Source organism: Pseudorca crassidens, chromosome 16 (assembly GCF_039906515.1).
Source record: "Pseudorca crassidens isolate mPseCra1 chromosome 16, mPseCra1.hap1, whole genome shotgun sequence".
Classification (NCBI taxonomy): Eukaryota; Metazoa; Chordata; class Mammalia; order Artiodactyla; family Delphinidae; genus Pseudorca; species Pseudorca crassidens.
The window spans coordinates 16,608,923-16,627,829 of record NC_090311.1 but is presented as its reverse complement, the minus strand read 5'-3'; the positions used below and the strand labels follow the sequence as shown (position 1 = coordinate 16,627,829).

Here is an 18,907-nt window from a genome sequence, read left to right as displayed (position 1 = left end):
ATTCAGGAATTCAGTATTCTGGCAGAAGTTAATAAATTATAATTACTCCCTTACCCTTGCCTGGGACCAGTCTTTCTTAAACCAAGAAAGTGTCCTTACCTGGTGAGATTTTACGGACAATATTGAAGTCTCAGTCCCAGAGGAGAGCAAATAAAAGACAAGATGTGGTTCTTGCCCGATGTCACACCACGAAGGTTCACTCCTTTCACTCAAGGCATTGACAGTTTCACAGCCAACATCTCTGGTGTGAATAAAACTGTAATTTCTCCTCAGCTATTTACACCTCAGTGCGACTGTGTTCATTAGCTGGTCCCCTGAGGAGTCTCGCAGAGCAAGGCCTTGGAGGCCTCAGTTGGAGGCCGAAGGTTGAAAAAGGACAAATGTGGGAGGGTGCGTGGGTGTTGCAGATGTGGGAGACGCCGGGGTGAAGTGGTGCTGGGGGGACTACACTGACTCTCCCACATTAGACCAAGTCACGGCCACGTACCCAGCGGCTGACACATGGGGGCACTCAATAAATAGTCCATGAATGATTCTGGCGCTACATCCAGGCCAGCAGGCCGTGTTAGGCACTGGGGACGCGCTCTGCAGAAAACGGAGTTAGCGTCCTGCTGCCCAAGGCTGAGAAAGGCACACCTGGGACTCGAAGCAAGTTCTGGGAGGCGGGAGACCACGGCGGCTCCCAGCGCGGGCCCCTGGGCGACGGTAGCTCTTGCAGATGTGGGCGCCCAGTCCCCCGAGGGGCGCAACCCGCGCAAACTGGGGTCAGGGTCTGGCGGGGGAGGCGCCTTCGGGCCTTGGGAACTGGGTCCTGGAGCTGGTGTGGAGGCCGAAGCCCAGGTGTAGACCCGGGCAGCAACGGGAGGGCAGGAGCTGGGGGCTCCGACGAGCGCCCCATCGTCCAGAGCCGCGAAGTCGGCTGGGCGCGCTCTTCAGTTCGCCTGGTCGCCTGGATGAGGAGGCCGCGTGCGGCGGGTTTGCGGAGCGGGCTTTCCGGTCACTCGGAGAGCGGTCTTAGACCTCTGCAAACTTTGCCCAGCACGGTCTCCGGTGCCCGCGGCCAGCTTTGCTGAGGGCGCCCTCCGGCGATGGCGCGCGCGACAGTTGGCCGGCCGGGCTGGGCGCGCTCTCCCCGAAGGGGCGCGCGGCGGCCTGGTGGTCCTGCGCGCGGCCAACTTTACGGAGCGCGGGGTCCCGAGCCGGAGGCGGTGTCCGCCGCCCCGCCTGCCGGGTCCGTTTCCAGCCCCGGGCGACTCCTCCCCTGGCCGCATAGGGGCTTTTACTTTCGCTTTCGTTCGAGCGGCCGCAGACTCTCGGCGGAGGGACGGAGACTGCAGCCAGCTCTGGCCTCCCGATCGCCGGGGGAACGGTAACTTTGGCCCCCGCCTCCGCCGGCGCCTCTTCCGCCCGCCGCCGCCCTCCTGCCCTGCCTTCCCCTGCCTCCTTCCTCCCTTCCCACCGAGCACGGTCGGTGGGGGCCCGGTCCCTTCGGACTAAGCTGCCCCGACGGCCGGCGCTCAACTTAGGGGAAGAAGGCTCTCCGCCACCCCCAGCATCGCCTGCTTTGTTCAGCTTGTCCTCCCTTCCCTTCTGGTCCCCGGGCTTGGGACACCCGGTACTATTCGGGATTTGGAAAAGAAGGAGGGGTGGATTTAGGAGGGCGGGAGGGGTTCGTTCTCTCGCCTGGCTAACTGCGGGGGCTCCCGTGTTGACAGCCCAGGGTTCCAGTCCCAGCGTCCTTGCCCGTCAGCTGTGGGGCCTTGGCCCTCTCTGTGCTTGTCTGTGAAATGGGGATAGTGGTGGGCCCGGGCTGACGGTTGCCGCGACGATGGAATGAGGTGATTGTGGTGCATAGCAGTGCATCTGTCAGGGCTTAGCAGGCTACCCGTAAGCCGCTGTCATCTTTGTTCAGGTACCCTTGTGCACGGCTCTTGAAGATTCCTTCAGGAAGCGGAAGAAGGCAGGACTCAGGCTGCCGCCTTTCACCGTTGTATTCAACTTCGCTTTTTGGGGGGAAGTAAAATTATATGTGGGTGATTCTGAGTCATTCGCAGCCTTTTCCCTTGAACTCCTGGGCTGGCCAAGGACTTGGCCCTAACCTTAGTTTACTTACAGGCTATTTCCTCCTTTAGGGTCTATGGCCTGACCTTCATCCCAGGTAGCCAGTCACCGCCTAGGTTCATAATCCATTTCTGCTTCCTCTTAGCTCTGTGGCCTTGGGCAGGTTACTTAACCTCTCTGAGAAAACTGAAGTTTCTTCTGCAAATACAGCCTTTTAGCAGTGCTGTGAGCATCAGGTGGAGTACTTCATCGCCCAGCAGAGCCCCCTCCCCCTCCAGGTGCTGGAGGGGAGCGGTGGAGGTCCCCTGGGCTGCTTCTCTTTGAGCCTTTTAGGAAGATTGTCTTCGTTGGGGCAAGAGTGAGGCACAAGTTGTATTATGTCACTTTTCAGGGGAAGCAGCTGCAATGAAATTCAGACCGTAGCTGGGAACTGATTTCCTACCAGATCTGTACCAGTCGCCTATTAAGCATGTATAGAAATAACACTAGAGGAACTTTCTTTTCAGTCTCCACAAAAGCTGTTTAAAATATTAATGTGATTTTTAAAATAACAGCGAGGGTTGACAGTTGAATGTCGTCTTAGTCTTGAGTTCTGTGGACAGTGGTGATAACAGGGAATACTTAGTGAACATTTAGACACCATGCTTAGCATTTTACATGCGCTGTCCCATGCATCCTCATAGCCATGTGTGACTTAGGCGTCACCATTCTCCCATTTTACAGATGAGGAAACTCGGGCTTGGCGAGGTTGAGTACTTTGTTCAAGGTCCTATGGCTAATAGGTGGAGGCACTGATTTAAACCCCTGGTCTGTGGTTCACCGTAACTGGGTTCTCAGCCTCCCTCCTAGGTCCCTTTGGTTCTGTGGTCTGTCCCATATCAACAATTGATTCGGGGCCCTGAGGGATTAAAAATTTTTAAGTACATTTCAGTTGTGACATTTATCAAGAAATTTTGAGTGCCTGCCATGTACCTGGCACTTTTCTATAACTGGAACTATAAAAGGATGATTAAGATAATCTACAAATAAGAGTCCTAGTGGATCATAGTAATAATAATAATTAGCAGAGTGCTTACAGAGAGTGCCTGACACGGTTAATGCTTCATGTGTATTATATATTCATTTATTTAAAGAGAAGATAGATGTTTTTAACAATTGAAACAATTGAATAAGCAATATTCCCTTGAATGGCTGACTGCTCTTTGCATCCTGAGCGTTACAGCGGGGACGAATGCAAGAAAATAACGCCAGGCATGCCCTCTCCAAGTATAGTAGACTGAGATAGGCCTGCATTGTCTTGGGCTGTGAAGATAAGCAGAAATAAAAGGTCAACACCAAGTCTTGGCTTGACTAATATGATGTGACCGAGACCAGGCTCCCCACTCGGTCACCACCCTCATTCTGGGTGAACGTGATTTCACCCAGAAATTAAGCCCAGTCTCATAGGAATAAGGAAGTCACTGAACGTTTAGCCTTACAGATTTCAGAGTAAAGCCCTAGCACTGCCTCGTTCTAGACGCACACTCTGGCAACTTGTTAGAAGGGACTCTTGCTGCCCTCCTGGACGGTAAACAGCACCAACCCAGAAAGATGCTGTAGGTTTCACACAGAAGACCCTTCTGGCCTAGTGTTTGCAGAGAAAGTTCTGGAGATCCTCCTACCACTGAGCCATAGAAATCAGCCTGCCGCTAAGTCCAAATCTCCCTCCAAAAATCTGGGGGGGACACGGGATTCAAACTGAGCCTCTCCGTCAATGGAGCATGTCAGGTGTTTGACGGGCATGCAGTTCCCTGTGCCTCCCTCAGTTCCACCCTCACTGCTTCCCCTTCTCAGACCTCAGGTCAAACATTTCCTCCCCTGAGAACCCTCCCTAATTCCTCTGGGGCTAGGTCAGGTCCCCTACTGTGGCCACAAGTTGTTCATCCTCATGGCACTGATCACGGTTGTCCATCAACATTTGTGCTGTTTATCAGTGCCTGTCTCTCAACAAGGCAGGACCAGGTCAGGTGTATCCCCGGCTCCTAGCACACACCTGGTGCCTTGGACTTCCAGGAAATTGTATCTATATATAATGGTCACACTGTTATATCATCATACTTCCTAGATTCAGTCTTTAAGATTAGCCTTAGCAAAAGACTCAAGGCTTCAACACCACATGTCGAATTTAGTGTCTTTTTCTGGTGGATTTTGTATAACGTTAACTTGTTAATTTTGAAAATACGTCCGTGCTTTGCTAATAACAGTCCACATTGAAAAGTAACTAAGTCTGTATAAAGGAAATGAAATAAAAATGACTGAGTGTTTTCTGCATGCCCGGACTTACACTCATCTCCTCTGGGGATGGCTTATCTCTGTGTTCAAGAAACATTTTGGGTCCTAATCAGAAAAATCTTACTGCCTCACAACTGGAAACAGGTTGGTGGCTATGATGGGGGGTTCACGATGTGTTGAGGAACAAGATAGCCGTCGGACTTCTCACTGTCTTTGTAAAGATCCGGCTACAGGATTCGCCCTTCCTCTCACTTCTCCCCTCACTGCCCAGCTCACCCCTAAACAAGCTGCAGGGTGACATGATAATGCCTCTCGGGGCTCAAGGACACAAGGTTGGCGTTTTGCCATCTTGGATACCTCCCCCCAAGTTGGATTCCTTCTGCCCACCTCCAAAAGTCATTGCTTGTGCTCTGGGGCACGGGGGTTCTGTGAGATAGATGCCATCTTGTTTTCCAGTGGTGTGAAAACATCCCTGGGTGAGCCTGACAGGAACACAGACCTGCAGCTGCCACCCTGGCCCACTGTGCGATTGCTCAGAGATTGAGATCGGCAGGAATTAGAGCCTGGAGAGGTTTCCCTTTGTTACTGAAGGCCAGTCCCTTTACGGGAAAGGACACAGGACTTGGTTTAGGAGAGATGACTCAACGCTCTGCTTCTGACCAGCTGTGTCACTTAGCTAATTCTCTTCCCTCAGTGCATTTGTTTCTTCCAGCTTCCCACTCAATTAATGTTTATCTAGCAAATACTTTTTTTAAATAAATTTATTTTATTTATGTTTACTTTTGGCTGTGTTGGGTCTTCGTTGCTGCGCGCGGGCTTTTCTCTAGTTGCGGCGAGTGGGGGCTGCTCTTCCTTGCGGTGCGTGGGCTCCTCATTGCAGTGGCTTCTCTTGCTGCAGAGCACAGGCTCTAGGCGCACAGGCTTCAATAGATGTGGCACGCGGGCTCAGTAGTTGTGGCTTACGGGCTCTAGAGCGCAGGCTCAGTAGTTGTGGCTTGCGGGCTCTAGAGTGCAGGCTCAGTAGTTGTGGTGCACCGGCATAGTTGCTCCATGACATGTGGGATCTTCCCGGACCAGGGCTCGAACCCCTGTCCCCTGCATTGGCAGGCAGATTCTTAACCACTGCGCCACCAGGGAAGCCGGATCTAGCAAATACTTTTTGTGTGCCAGGGGCCTCTGCCATGATGAACTTACATTGTCGTGTTTGAACCAAGCAGTAAGTAGAGTGCAAGTAAACAAGATCAATAGAAGGGCTGTAGAGGGACTGGGGGAAGGGAGGGAGTTGGTGAGGTAGGTGTAATCCAGGAGGACCTCCTGCAAAGGTGCCATTAAACTGAATTCTGAAGATTGAGAACTAGCCAGCTGGGCAAAGATGGCCTGTCCAGCAAACATTTGGGTGGTGACTACCAGAAAGGGAGAACCAGAAGCCCTGATGGACCCTGAAATGAGCGTAGTGAGCCCAAGGATGCTAGGAGGCTGGGAGGCTGAATGGTGTGGTGGTGAGGAGTGGGTTCTGAGTGCCTGTTTGCCGGCTTCTGATCCAAGTCTAGTTTACTAGTTACTTAGCCTGGGACTAGTTACTAACCTTTTCTAACTGCAGCTTTCTCATCTGTCAAAAGGCAGTGATCATAGGGCTGATCTAACAGCATTTGGGGGAGTGTTAAATAAGATAATGCTTATGAAACAATTAGCACAGCAAATAAGAAGTGTGAGTTTCTATTCTTATTATTGCTATTTTTACTACTTGAAGTAAGGGAAGTAGAAGGTGAGTCGGGGATCCTACTGGCTGGTAGTTATCCTAGATCAGGGCTTGGCAAACCTTTTTTGTAAAAGGCCAGGTAGTAAATATTTGGGGCTTTTTAGGCCACATGATCTCTGTCACAATTACTCGACTCTGGTTGTGGTGGGAAAGTAACCGCAGACAGCATGTAAATGAAGGGGCGTGGCTGTGTTCCAACTTTATTTACAAAAACAGGTGGTGAGTACTTAGAGTGAAATTTTTAGCACTGAACACCTGTATGTAGGAAAGAAGTAAGATCACAAATCAGTCAATTCAGCTTCAACCTTATAAAATTAGAAAAAGGAAGAACAAGTAAAACTCAAAGAAAAACCAAACAAACAATAAAACAGGTGGTGGGCCATCGTCTGTCATCGACTCCAGTACTAGATAATGAAGACCCTAAGATCCAATGAGTTCAGTTTAAGATTTGAACTTTTAGATCGTAGGGATCTCGTGAAAATTCTTGAGCAGGAAAATAATTTGATGGAAGTCTACTCTGGTAGAACCATGTAAAACCATCTGAAGCAGAAAGAGAACTTTATACTCCAGGTCGTTGCTGTTTTTTAACTGGGTTTGAGTGATGTCGGGCAAAGGATGAGCATCTTATAACCTGCCAAGAATTTAGGGGGAGTTTCTTGTTGTTACAGACTTTGACGAACCTTCCACAGTTTCTCATAAGCAGTGAACATTTAACAAAATCCTGAATGCTGGATCAGAAGCTCCCAGAGGGGCAGGGACTTTGCTTTCTTTGCCACTGTGTATCCCGTCTCTGGAATGAGGCCTGAAATGGGGCTGGCGCTGGAGCCTTTGAATGAATTGTTGGTGCAGCAGCCCTGGAGCCCAAATAGGCAGTACTGGTCATCTCCAGGCTTAATTAAAAGCTATGTCACTGAATGAGTGTTATTTAAAAATATCATGAGGCCAGTGATGCCACTGGGTACCAATTTTCTGGTTGGTTTTTTTCCTTCCAGATGGCTGACAGTCAAGACCATATTGAGGAGCAGGGGGCTGGGGACTCAGCAAGCAATGACACAGTTGATGCGAAGCCAGACCGGTCCTGTTTTGTCCCATCACTCTTCAGGTAAGTTTCCTTCCTTGCTGAGTTAAAGAGGGACCCTGGGCCACTTCACCCTACCACGCCTCTGCCCTCTCCACCCACCCACCCACGCGGAAGCGGACCTTCAGGGAAGGAGGTCTATGCTGTGCGTGGGAGATTTGCACAGAATCCTGCCAGCTGTGTGTGACAACACTGGGGTCCCCCTGTGCACTCCCCTGTCCCCAGGGCAAGCCCAGGTATGGGAGAGCCAGGCTCTGGGGGTCTCCTGCCTGGCTGCTGCGTGTCTGAGTGGCAGCTGCCCAGGAGTGAGGGGCTGTCACCGTCAGAGGTGATTTGCCGCTAGCCTCCTTCAGGGCAGAGCATGGGCTGCTGCTGCCAGTGGGAACGGCCTTGGCTGACAGGCAGAACTGAAGGCCATGGGATGGGAAGTTGTAGGGTGGCACTCTGCTGATTCCTACCTTTTCCTTTTTGGAGTTCACTTTTGAAGTTCTAAACTTTGCATTTAATAATAATAATAACAGCTTCATTTGCTAAGCGTCTGTATGCCAGCTCAGTGTTGCATGAGTCCTCACAGTCAGTCCCAGGAGATGGTTCTACTCTTACCATCATTTAACAGGTAGCTAAACTGAGGCATTAAGAGGGTTAGTAGGGCTTCCCTGGTGGCGCAGTGGTTGAGGGTCCGCCTGCCGATGCAGGGGACATGGGTTCGTGCCCCGGTCCGGGAAGATCCCACATGCCGTGGAGCAGCTGGGCCCGTGAGCCATGGCCGCTGAGCCCGTGCGTCCGGAGCCTGTGCTCCGCAATGGGAGAGGCCACAACAGTGAGAGGCCCTGTACCGCAAAAAAAAAAAAAAAAAGAGGGTTAGTAGCCTGCCTTTCTGGTGGCAGTTAATAAATGGCAGCGCTGAACCCAAACAGTACCAGCGCCACTCCCTTAACAGCTCTGCTGTGCTTTCTATTTAGAAGTAGGGCTGCAGGGACATGGGGGAAGCCCCTTCCCTCCCCTCCTTAACCTTGGTCATGTGAGTGGTATTCCCTGGCAAGAGGCAGGAGCGGTCTGTGCGTCAGAGCATCAGACTTCTCCGTAGCGCCTACACCAAGCCCCACGGCGGAGGGACAGCGAGGGGGATAGGGGGTGAGGTTAGGGAGTGCTCCCAAGCAGTGTTCGGGGGGAGGGGGAGAGCTGGTGATGAGGGGCATCCTGGCTCCCTGCAACGTCCCGCAGAGATCCTTTGGTCATGTCATCCCAGACATGACTCGGAGAAGTGGGGAGGCCTCAGCATCCTGGATCCGAATTCCACTGGCGCTGGTTGCCATTGAGGGTCAAAGATATCTGATGAGGTGACCAGAAAATACAGCTCCAATTACTGAAAACTTTTCAAAGCCATGAGTTCCAGTGGTCCAGGCTAAACCACTCCCCAGTGCAAACCCTTTAGAGCAGTGGCCTTCAAATGTTTTCGCTCGCATACCCACCAAATAATGTAAAACTACACACCCCCTCAGAACAGTTGCAAAGGATGTAGTAATATTTCAGTTTTCCCATCTCTCTGAGTATTCAGGTTAAGCAGCTTGCCTCTAAGTGAAAGAGAAACGGGAATCATATGATAGCCATTTCATAAGTCTTAGTTAGATGATGTGGCAGTTTCTATGTCATCTAAGATTTCAGGGTGGGTGAGAAGTCCACCCTTCTCCTCTCTAGTGGGAGATGGGGAACTGGGGAAGGGGAGGTGGTATCATATTCAGGCAGAGCAGTTTTAGGAGAAATACAAATGGAAATTGAGGAACCGGCAATTCATTTACTTAGAATTGTCTTGTCTGCACCCCTTGGAAAATCTCTGAGTACCCTGGTTGGAGACCACTGCCTTAAAGACCCATCATTTTGCAAAAATAGGTGTGGTCTGTGATGTGGGGTTTTTTTTACCCCCTTAACTTCTTTGGAAAGGTAAATAAGCCTGGGTAATTTTCTGTATTCTGGTCCACTATACCTTTTTTTATAGTGTGGCCGGTATTGATGTCAAGCTACATATTATCAAAATAAACAGTGAATATTTAAATTAAATACTTGCAAAATATTTAAATTCCATTTTATGAACTGCTTATTTTAGTTGTATGAATTGCAAGACATGATTGTTGAATTATTAAATGTACTTGAACTACAATAAATGTCAATTTAATGTCTTATTCATCTAGGTTGTGAAATGTTAGTTGTTTATTTTCTTTGCCTTCTCTAGGCATCTGACTCGTACCCACGTGTTAGATGGTACACGGGCCGTCTACCAAATAGGCAATCAATGCAAACAAAATTCAATCAGGATTTGCAACATACCCGTAAAATTTAGATTTTTCCTTCCTTTTTTTTTTTTTTTAACTTCAGCAGGATAGAAGGTCCTTTCATCTAGTAAAGTATCACTGGCTTTAAAATTAATCACTTGAGATGCCATTTTTGGTCACATCCATTATTTCATTTATTCATTAAATAATTGCGGCGTGACAGAGAGAGCTTAAGTCCCTTGCACCAAATCCCATGGTTGATTAGTGGCAGAACCAGGATTTGAACCTGTATTCACTTGCCTCTCAAAACCAAGCTCTCAACCACCAGTCTCTGTTCCCACCTTTATGTACCTGGTTCTGTGTTTGGCCCTGGCGCTGCAACCAGGGGCAAGAGCAGTGAGGTCGACGTGGCCCTTGCTTCACTCACGTTCTGGTGGGGAAGGCAGACATGGAACCAGTAACTGTGGTGTAATGACCCCCGGAGGGGACAGACCAGAGACAAGGGGAGATGGGCTGAACCAGATTTTAGCAGGACTTGTCTGCAGGTCACGTAAAGGATTTGGAATCAATCGTAAGGATGGCGATGTCACTAAAGGGTTTAAGCTGTAGAGTGACTTGATCGATTACACCTGCGGAAACCCATAAGACCACTGGCGCTGCAGCATGGAGGGGAGTGCACTGAGGAGGGCTTTGTGGTGAGGGGACATGAGTTAGGAGGCCATTGCTGCTCCCCAGGCCAGAGTGGATGGTGTAGATGGAGCGGGACTGGGGCTTCCAGAGGTGCCTGGGAGGTGGAAGCCACCAGACTTTGACCAAGTGGAGGGAGAGGGCCGACGAAGAGGCAAGTGGCACCTGCACCCCTGGGAATAGTTGAAGGCGGCTCGTGCCCACTGAGCCCCCTTGCTCAGCAAAGAGGTAAAGCTGTGTATATTTCTAGTGTCACAGTGACAGAACCGCACCAGCATTTGCTGCCTCTCAGTGTTCCCCTGACCGTGCCTGCTGCCTCGGCTTTGCTGACTGAGACCTCGTGAGAAACTTGGCTGGCGTCAGGGACCTTGTATATGATGGGGTGAGACTCTGAGTGCGATTAAAATGGGGTGATCTGAAGCAAAGAGGGAGTGTCCCTTATCACACCAGACCCATGGACGCCCCACACTTACCCTCTGTGCCTTAAGGATTCTAACTGGGATTGTTATCTGTGACTCACTGGGGTGACCTGAACACAGCACTAGATGCTGATTGTTTCCTGCAAGTCTGGCAGGTGTGCAGTAGCCCCTCCCATGGCCCCCGCTGTGGCGCGTGGGGAACTTTGCATCCCACACTTCAGAGGTGTGGGTGCAGCCTGTGGGAACATCGCTGGCTGCTCCCTGCAGCTGACGGCAGGCACCTTCCCCCTCCCGTCCCATCCCCAGTTCCCTTCTCTAAGTGTCAGAATTGCAGGGAGGTAAGGCAGTGGAGGGGGCAGTAGCACCCCCATCCGTCTCTAATTGAGGACCCTCGCCCTCCTCTGGAAACCTCAAGGATTCTGGGAAACGAAAAGACGCCTCTTTTTCCCCAAAAAGCCTGGGCTGGACTCAGGTGGTCCCAAGCCCTCACACTTGTCTTGGCTTTTTTGTGTCAGTGCCACTAGATGGCATGACAGCATCATTTTATTTCCATTTCACTGGACCCTGAATAAACCAGGCAGTTCCTTAATTCACTTTTCTTAAAAAGAAAACAATTGATTGAAATATCTTCAACTTATCTGATTATTGGAGAACATTTGGAAAACACAGAAAACCACAAAGGAAAAATATTTAGAATGTAAATTTTACATTAGTAAAGTGCTTGGACTTAAAAAAATAATGACTTAGAAGAAATAAGTACTGTCTCCTCTGATCCGCATCCGTGGATCTAACCAACTGTGGATCAGAAATATTGGGAGTGGAAAATTCCAGAAAGTTCCAAAAAGCAAAACTTGAATTTGCTGAGTGCCAGCCACTATTTACATAGTATTTACATTGTTTTAGGGATTATAAGTAATCTAGAGATAATTTAAGGTATAAGGGAGGATGCGCATAGGTTATATGCAAATACTACTCCATTTGAAATACGGGACTTGAGCATCCGAGGATTCTGGTATCCTCAGGGGTCCTGGAACCAATCTCCTCGGATACGAAGGGCCAACTGTGTGTGCGCGGTCTATGTTCATTATGAGCCATAGTTGATGAACAAGGCGCCCTGTCATCTGCGAACTTGAAGAGGGATCCCTCTTGATGTAAAGGTAACCCTAGATCCTAGACAGGGTTACCGGTCATGCAAGTCAACGACGTGGTCCCTGCCCTGGATACAAACTCAAGTTCTTAGTGAATATCTAGGTACGGGTATAGAAAATAGCTAATAACAGGTAGTAACTGATTGCAGAATTGTAGAGTATTGGAAGCTGTGGGAGGCTGGGAGAGGAAGGATGAGGGTGGGCCTGGAGGAGTTGGGACCTGTCAGAGAAAAGGCAGTGGGGTTATCAGGGGACTAGAAGAGCCTGCCTGCCGGGGCCAGAGCCACGGTGGGAATGATGGCCAGGCCCCACGGCACAGGTCTGGGAAAGTGGGTAGAGCCCATGGACGGGCTGAGTTTGACCCTGGCGGCACCACTGAGAGCCACTGCACATATAAGACCAAGCCCTGCCCAGTAGCCTGGAAGATGTCCCCCTTCCAGGAACACTTCAGCTGTGAAATCAGAGGCTCCTTTCTGAGTTCTGCTCAAGGTCACTGTTAAAGGAAATAAAAAACAGATTGCATGTGCTCTCAAATTTCCCCAGGGCCTTGGTGGAGCCTTGGATGTCCCTGCTGAGGGAGGTATTTATCATTCCAGTTCCGCGTGAAGAGGGCAGGAGAAAAGGCTTGTTTTCAAAGCTTGATAAGCTCCCTACTTTTGAAGCACTGGCTCAGATCCCATGAGCTTTCTCCTGTGTATCATCTTTGTGTTCTGACCTTTGTCCTCCTTGGAGTGTGTTCCATAAATGCCACTTGGTTGTAATTCTTCTTTCTCCTGGGCTGCAACTTGAGTTGCTCCACCAATTGTGTTATATGTAAACGTGTCCCTATTTAAAAAAAAAAAGTGTTATTTGTGTAATTATAAGAAAGATCCAGGTGGCCTGCCTGTTCATTTGGAGGCGGGTAGGGGAAGTGTTTCAGAAGAAGCAATGCTTTGGAATTGGAGAAAAGAACAAAGAAAGCAGACCTTAACTCATCCCAAGGACTATGTCCCTAATTAAGCAAAAGCCATTCAGTCACAGTCGTTTGATTGAAAGAGGCCGGGTCTGAGGCCCCTAGAAAGAAAAAGAACATTAAAACATACCCAGGCAGTTTACTTTTCCATAAAGGAAGCCTTCAGATTCAGACTCCAGAATACTGGATGCCTGTCTCCCAACTTTCTATATAAAGAGTAATAAAGAATTAATGCTATATTTGAAGTAGTCATGATACCACTTAAAATGACAGCAGTGCTGGTATGGAGTTGGACAACCTAGGTTCAGATCCTGGCCCTGAGTCCCACTCTTTAGTTGAACAACTAGAGCAGGTGTTTTGACCATTTTGAGCCTCAGTTCCCTCATTTGCGTGACAGGGATATGAATTCCTATCCACTGGGTTGTTTGTGAGAATTAAATTACCTGATAAGGGAGAAATCATAGAATCATAATTTCAAACCGGAAGACTCCTTGAAAGGTGATTTATCCAGTTCCCCTTCTGTGTAACGATCAAAGAAAGTGAAGGCCAGAGAGGCAAAGTCCTCTATCCATGGTCACCCAACAGGACCAAGACCCAGGTCTAATTTGGGGTCCATTGCTCCCCCGCCCCTTACGTCAAGTACCACCCACAAGTGCAGTGGCATCTAGCTATTCAACCATATTAATCCACCAGCGGGGTGTTTTTTTTCTTCCACCCAAGTGGGTCAGCAAATTTAATTCTTCATTGAAAGTGCTCCCTTTCTGCTTCACTTCAGCTGAGAGATGGTATACAGACAGCATTTCAACAGGGTTAGCGATGGGGTTTCTGATAAAGAGGGCCACGTGCCCATTTCAGGAGCAGCGAGCCACACCTCTGAACCATGGTCATAGGCTCTAAATCTTTGAAGCCATGACTTCTACGTGTATAGAATACCTCTAGTTATTTTAGATTATTGCTTTTCTAGAGGGGAAAAAATAAGCACTAAAGTTAACAGAAAAAGTGAGAAAGGGAGGTAAATGTCAGGTTTCCATAGTGATAGAACTTTTAAAACACCGTTAGTGTAGAATTAAGTCCAGTAATAGAAGAGTATTATGAAAAGAAGCCCCGTTGCTTCTCAAGGGAGCTCCTAATCACAAATAAGAAATGTGCATTATGGCCTTGCCTATTCAAACCCCAAGCTTGCTGGTGCTCAGGGCTTTCTGTCTGGCCTGCATCTGGTAGGGTGAGTTTGTATACTGCTCAGCTGAAAGTGAACAAGATGGATGAAGTGGTTGTGTAAGAATCAAGACTGAAGTGTGTGAGCTGTTCTCAGTTCTGAAGTTTGCAGCCACAGTACAGACACCATTGTGTCTCCCACTTCATTCTAGGCTATTTAAAGAGAACTCAGTCCTTTATTTCCCCTGAATGGTGTTTTTCTTTGAGTCATTTGTCAATTTTTATTGCCAGAGGTCTCTGTTCTTTTTTTAAGGGGGAGGTTGGAAACATGGAGGCGGATAATTCTTCTCCTAAGCCTAGTTTAAACTGACTTTGTTTCCCAGTGTAAGTGGGAAATTTACTTTTGCAAATTGAGTTTCAGAGAAGAATGCACGGAGCCAGTTTTTTCTCCTTCACAAACCTGAGGATGGCAAGTGATTAGGGGGTTTCCCAGGAGTGCAGGTGTTATAACTCCCCTTCATCGGCTTCCACGTTTCACTGACTGGGACCTTGAACCAGGAAATGGAGAAAAGCGTTGCTTAATAATTTGGTTTTTATGCATCCACCTCTTCCTGATTGCATTTGGAGGGGCGGAGTGGGGAAGTGTGGTAACTCCTGAGTCATTCGCTTTATCCAAGACCCTTGAAAAATGTTTATATACTTCATTTGAAAATTAAACTATTTGGTATGCCTCTATGGTCTTCTATTTTATTCTTATATTACTACCTTGAGGACCTTTAAAAGGAAAAAAATAACCTGATGAATTTGAACTCTCTGATTCAGCACGAACTCACTTCGTATTTTTGTTCACTCACGTAGAACTTTACATATTTTGCACCTCCTACGTGTGCTGTTTCGCCACCTTTTGTAGATTTGGCACTTCGGTGGGTTGCCCACATCTGCGTGCTCATCACTTTAAATAGCTGTGTAGTATTTTATTCTCCTGATACTCTGTCCCCTGCTTAGCCATTTCCCCATTGTTTCCAGTTTTTCACTCTCAGAGATGGTGCTACTGACTGCATCTTTGTGGAAATGTGGGTTTTTTTCCATGGGACCCCAAGTTCCTAGAAAGTCGCTTTTTCTCTAGGGAGCTGTCCTGGAGTGGGGAGGATGCAGCCGTGTGGAGCCTGGGTATTTCTGCCGGTCAGCAGAGAAGGGGGAGGCCAGTGTGACTTTCCCAGCCCCAGTGTGAATGGTCCTATGGAAAACTCCAGCGTGCGGTTCACTGCTGATTCAGTCACGGGCCTTCAGGGCCGGACGGACTGTGCCAATCTCCTGCCCCTGCTGTGCTCCGAGCATGTTGAGTTTTTATTATTTCAGAGAAGAAGGAAACTCGCTGCCGGTCATCGCAGGGCGAAGCCTAGTTCTGATGCAGAGGGGGTTGCTTTCAGATGGAGACATGAGGTACCACCTTCACTCTCTCCCTTCCTCTCGGTCTTGTTCTTTGCCTTGGTATGTCAGGACTGCTGGGAATGCCCTCTACTGAAATCCTGAAACCATGAATGAATCATCCCAAAAATATTTAGACAAAGCAGCTATGAAAACCAGAGCCCGAGTTCCGAATGAAGCAGCCCTGGGGAAATGTGTGCCTGGTGGTGTGTTTACTTTCATGCTGATGAATGTCTGCAAACAGACAGAGCTACTGGGAATCCTATTCACGGAGACACTTTAGAAAATAAATAGCGGGTTTGCAGTGCTTATATTCCCTTCCAAATATAGAAAGGTGTAATTCACGTTTCGAGCAGCCTGGGGGATCTGTAAGAAGATAAAACCTGTATTTATTCACTCTGGTGATGGGGAAAATTATACTTGTACCAAGAGTGGATTGTAAAAATTTTTTGTGCACTTTCTGAGGCTTTTCACTTCTTTGTATAGTAGGTACAGTATTTTTATCCTATAATGTTTTCTGGTATGTGTTACTGTAGACTCTTCAAGGAAGTCTTTCTACATAAATAACTATCAGAGCTTGGTGGTAACTCTTTGCCTCTTGATTTTGCTGAAGTGACTGCGAAATCTGAGATTCCAAATAATGGCTGTCGACCTGAGAAGTTAGGATAATCTAGGTTCTTCCTGATAATCAATGCTGGTATTATCTGTGTTCCTAGCAGAGATTTGAGCTTACCAAAATACATCTGGGAAATGAAGACAGTGGTCCTTGCACATATGAGCGAGGAAATACAACACCAGCAAACATGAAGGATGGTTAGGAAGCGCCGTAGTCAGCCAACCTGCTTGTGTAAATTAACTGCTCATTGTCTTTGATGCACACTTGAATGCACTTCCTACGTCAGTCTTTCTACCAGGCTTTTGTAGTTGTTGTGACCTTGCTTGTCCAGCCCTAACCAAGCACAGTGATTTCGTGGCCAGATTTGTTGTTTTAAAATCTGCAGCCAATTGTATGTAACACATGAGCTTTTAAGAGGACTTGGACTTTTTACTTCACTGGTCTGGTTTATCACAGCCTCGCACTTAACAGCAGGTTCCAAAACCAGAATCCTGTGTTTCTCCTCAGTGTCGTAATCTTGGCCAATGTGTTCAGAATGTAAAAAGGTCAAGTTAAAGACTAAGTTTATCAGCACAAAATTAGCAAAGGGAGGGAACAGAACGGGGCCTGGCGAGGGTACAATGGGAAGTGATAGAATCTGGCGTTAAAAATACCCTGGCCAGCCTTTATTTGTTACATCTTTCCATACCTCTCATTTGTACTTTGCAGAACAAGTGGGGGTAATGATTATTAACATACTTTGTAAAGCATAAAACCCTTTTAAAAAATATTAATGAAACAACAAGGTCCTACTGTATAGCACAGGGAACTGTATTCGATATCCTTTGATGAAACCATAATGGAAAAGAATATGAAAAAGAATGTATATGTGTGTGTGTGTGTGTGTGTGTGTGTGTGTGTGTGTGTGTGTAACTGAATCACTTTGCTGTACAGCAGAAATTAACACAGCATTGTAAATCAACTATACTTCAATAAAATAAATTTTAAAAATATATCAGTGATACTTGTTCCTGGTGACTTAGGGACTATCTTAAGTGGTTCCTCCACCATTTGTACCGTTTGTCAGAATCAGGAGAAAGGCTGGTTTCCATTGATCTGGACTTGAACAAAGTGCGGGTGCCCACCTGTTGGGGTCTGTGTAACGGCAGTGCCCACATGTGCTAGCATCTTCTGCAGAAAAGGCCAAATGAACCCAGGACGACAAGAACAGCCACTTTTAGAAAATCTTGTCTTTGGGGGAGGATCGCCAGCTGAAGAAGTTTCTAACCTGGATCCTTGAAAGCTTCTTATCACCCTGTTCATTCCCACCCTGGTGCCCACCCCTGGAGAACCCGTGGTGCTGAGCTGTGGACCAGGCCACTGCCATCTCTCTGCAGTTGGCTGATTAATGAGCACCATCTCTTTGGAGCCCTTGAGGGCCTTGCTTCTGTCCAACAGCAGTTGTTTATCTGATGATCTGCTTGGCTCTGACCATTGATCTCCAAACAAACAGTAACTCTTTATGAGCTGCTAGCACTTCGGTCACAGAGCTCACCTCCCCCGACTGTGCTGATAGTGAGTTACAGGGCCACCAAGGCTGTGCTGGGGACTCACCCAAACATTGTGCAAACAAGGGAGAATAAGGATGGCATTGCTTGCAAAGTGGCATTTCCTGGAAGCCTTTTGGTTGTGCAGTTAGTTTCGGTTTAATGTTCAGCTCAGCTGTCACCTGGGGGAGACCTTGCAGGTTTCGTGGAGAGCCATAAATCCCACACATGACCCTAAATAGAACCACGCTGCTGCCCAGGGCCGCCTTCCACAGGCCGTGCTCCCCAGGGCCGCCTTCCACAGGCCGTGCTCCCCGAGGCATATCTCATTTGACTTTCTAGCCAAGAGCCAAGGGGCCCAAAGGCTGCAGTCATGTGGAGAGTGATGTTTGATAGGGTGGGATGAGCTGGTACTCTCTACCCTGCTCGGGAGGAAGAGGGACTAGCCCACAGGGACCTCTGCTTCCATGGGCTATGGAAGTAGCGAAGGGGCTTGAAACAGGAGTGGACACTGCAGTGAAAGGTGAGGGCCAAGCGGGCCCAGGCTAGTGCTGAGGCCCTCAGGCTTCAGAGGATATGAACGTCTCCAGGAAAATACCCAGGCCTGGCTCTGATCCCCTGGGTCTAGGGCAAGGCCTGGGAATCTGAATTTTAACAGAGAAACCCTGGAATAAGAGACTTGGTGTCAGACCTCAGAATAAACCTGGACACTACCCCTGCCTGGCTTTGTGATCTTGGACAAGCTAATGTAATCTTTTTCCATGAGATATGGAGTTAATGTCTCACAGAGTTGTTGTAAAGATTACATGAGATAATATATGTAAAGCAGTAAGTGTTCAAAAAGTAGTACTTATTAGAACTTTATTTATTATTGTTGTTACTATTGACACGTAGAGGAAGAAGGCTAGGGAGAGGGGTAAAAATCACAGTGGAAAACAGAGAAATGGGGTGTCCAGGGACGCCTTTCAACAACTCGCACAAAAAAGTATGAATCCAAAAAGTCCAAAAAGTAATTTTCAAAACAGGTCTTGAAATCCATTTGCAGCAAGTGATTTTTAACTATTAAATAATAATTTTTATTTTAATCTTTTGAGTAGTTAACTTATTCATAGGTAGAAAAAGAGATATACAGTCAAAATTCTTTCTCCTTCCTGCCGTCCTGCTCTTGGCTCCAGAACACAGGTAACCACTTTTGATGCTATTTAATAAATAACATGAGTAATAATGATGATGTTTATTTATTCAGTACAACTTGCTACATGCTGCACACTGTTCTAAGTGCTTTGTGAATATTAACTTGTTTACCAACTCTGAGGCAGATGCTATAATTTTGTCATTTTTACAAATGAGGAAACTGAAGCCCAGAGAGGTTAATACGTAACTTGCCCATGATCGCTCAGCTATGTGGTGGAGCAGGGTTTCAAACCCAGGCAGTCCCGCCCGGAAATCCGTGGATTTATCCATTATATCATCCTGCAAGGGTCTGTTTATGCAAATACAAGCAAGATACGAATTTTTCCTGACACGTAGCGCACTG

At 47.8% G+C, this 18,907-nt stretch overlaps 1 protein-coding gene across 1 annotated transcript in view; it reads left to right on the top strand.

The window, feature by feature from the left end:
* The first annotated feature begins 1,164 nt into the window (after positions 1–1,164).
* The window catches only part of CASP7 (caspase 7), a 30,380-nt gene continuing 12,637 nt past the window's right edge, over positions 1,165–18,907 (top strand). The window contains exons 1-2 of the mRNA XM_067709350.1: positions 1,165–1,369; positions 7,084–7,193. Of these exons, the coding sequence (XP_067565451.1) occupies positions 7,084–7,193 (110 nt within the window). The 5' untranslated portion in view covers positions 1,165–1,369. The remainder of the gene's footprint in view (positions 1,370–7,083; positions 7,194–18,907) is intronic.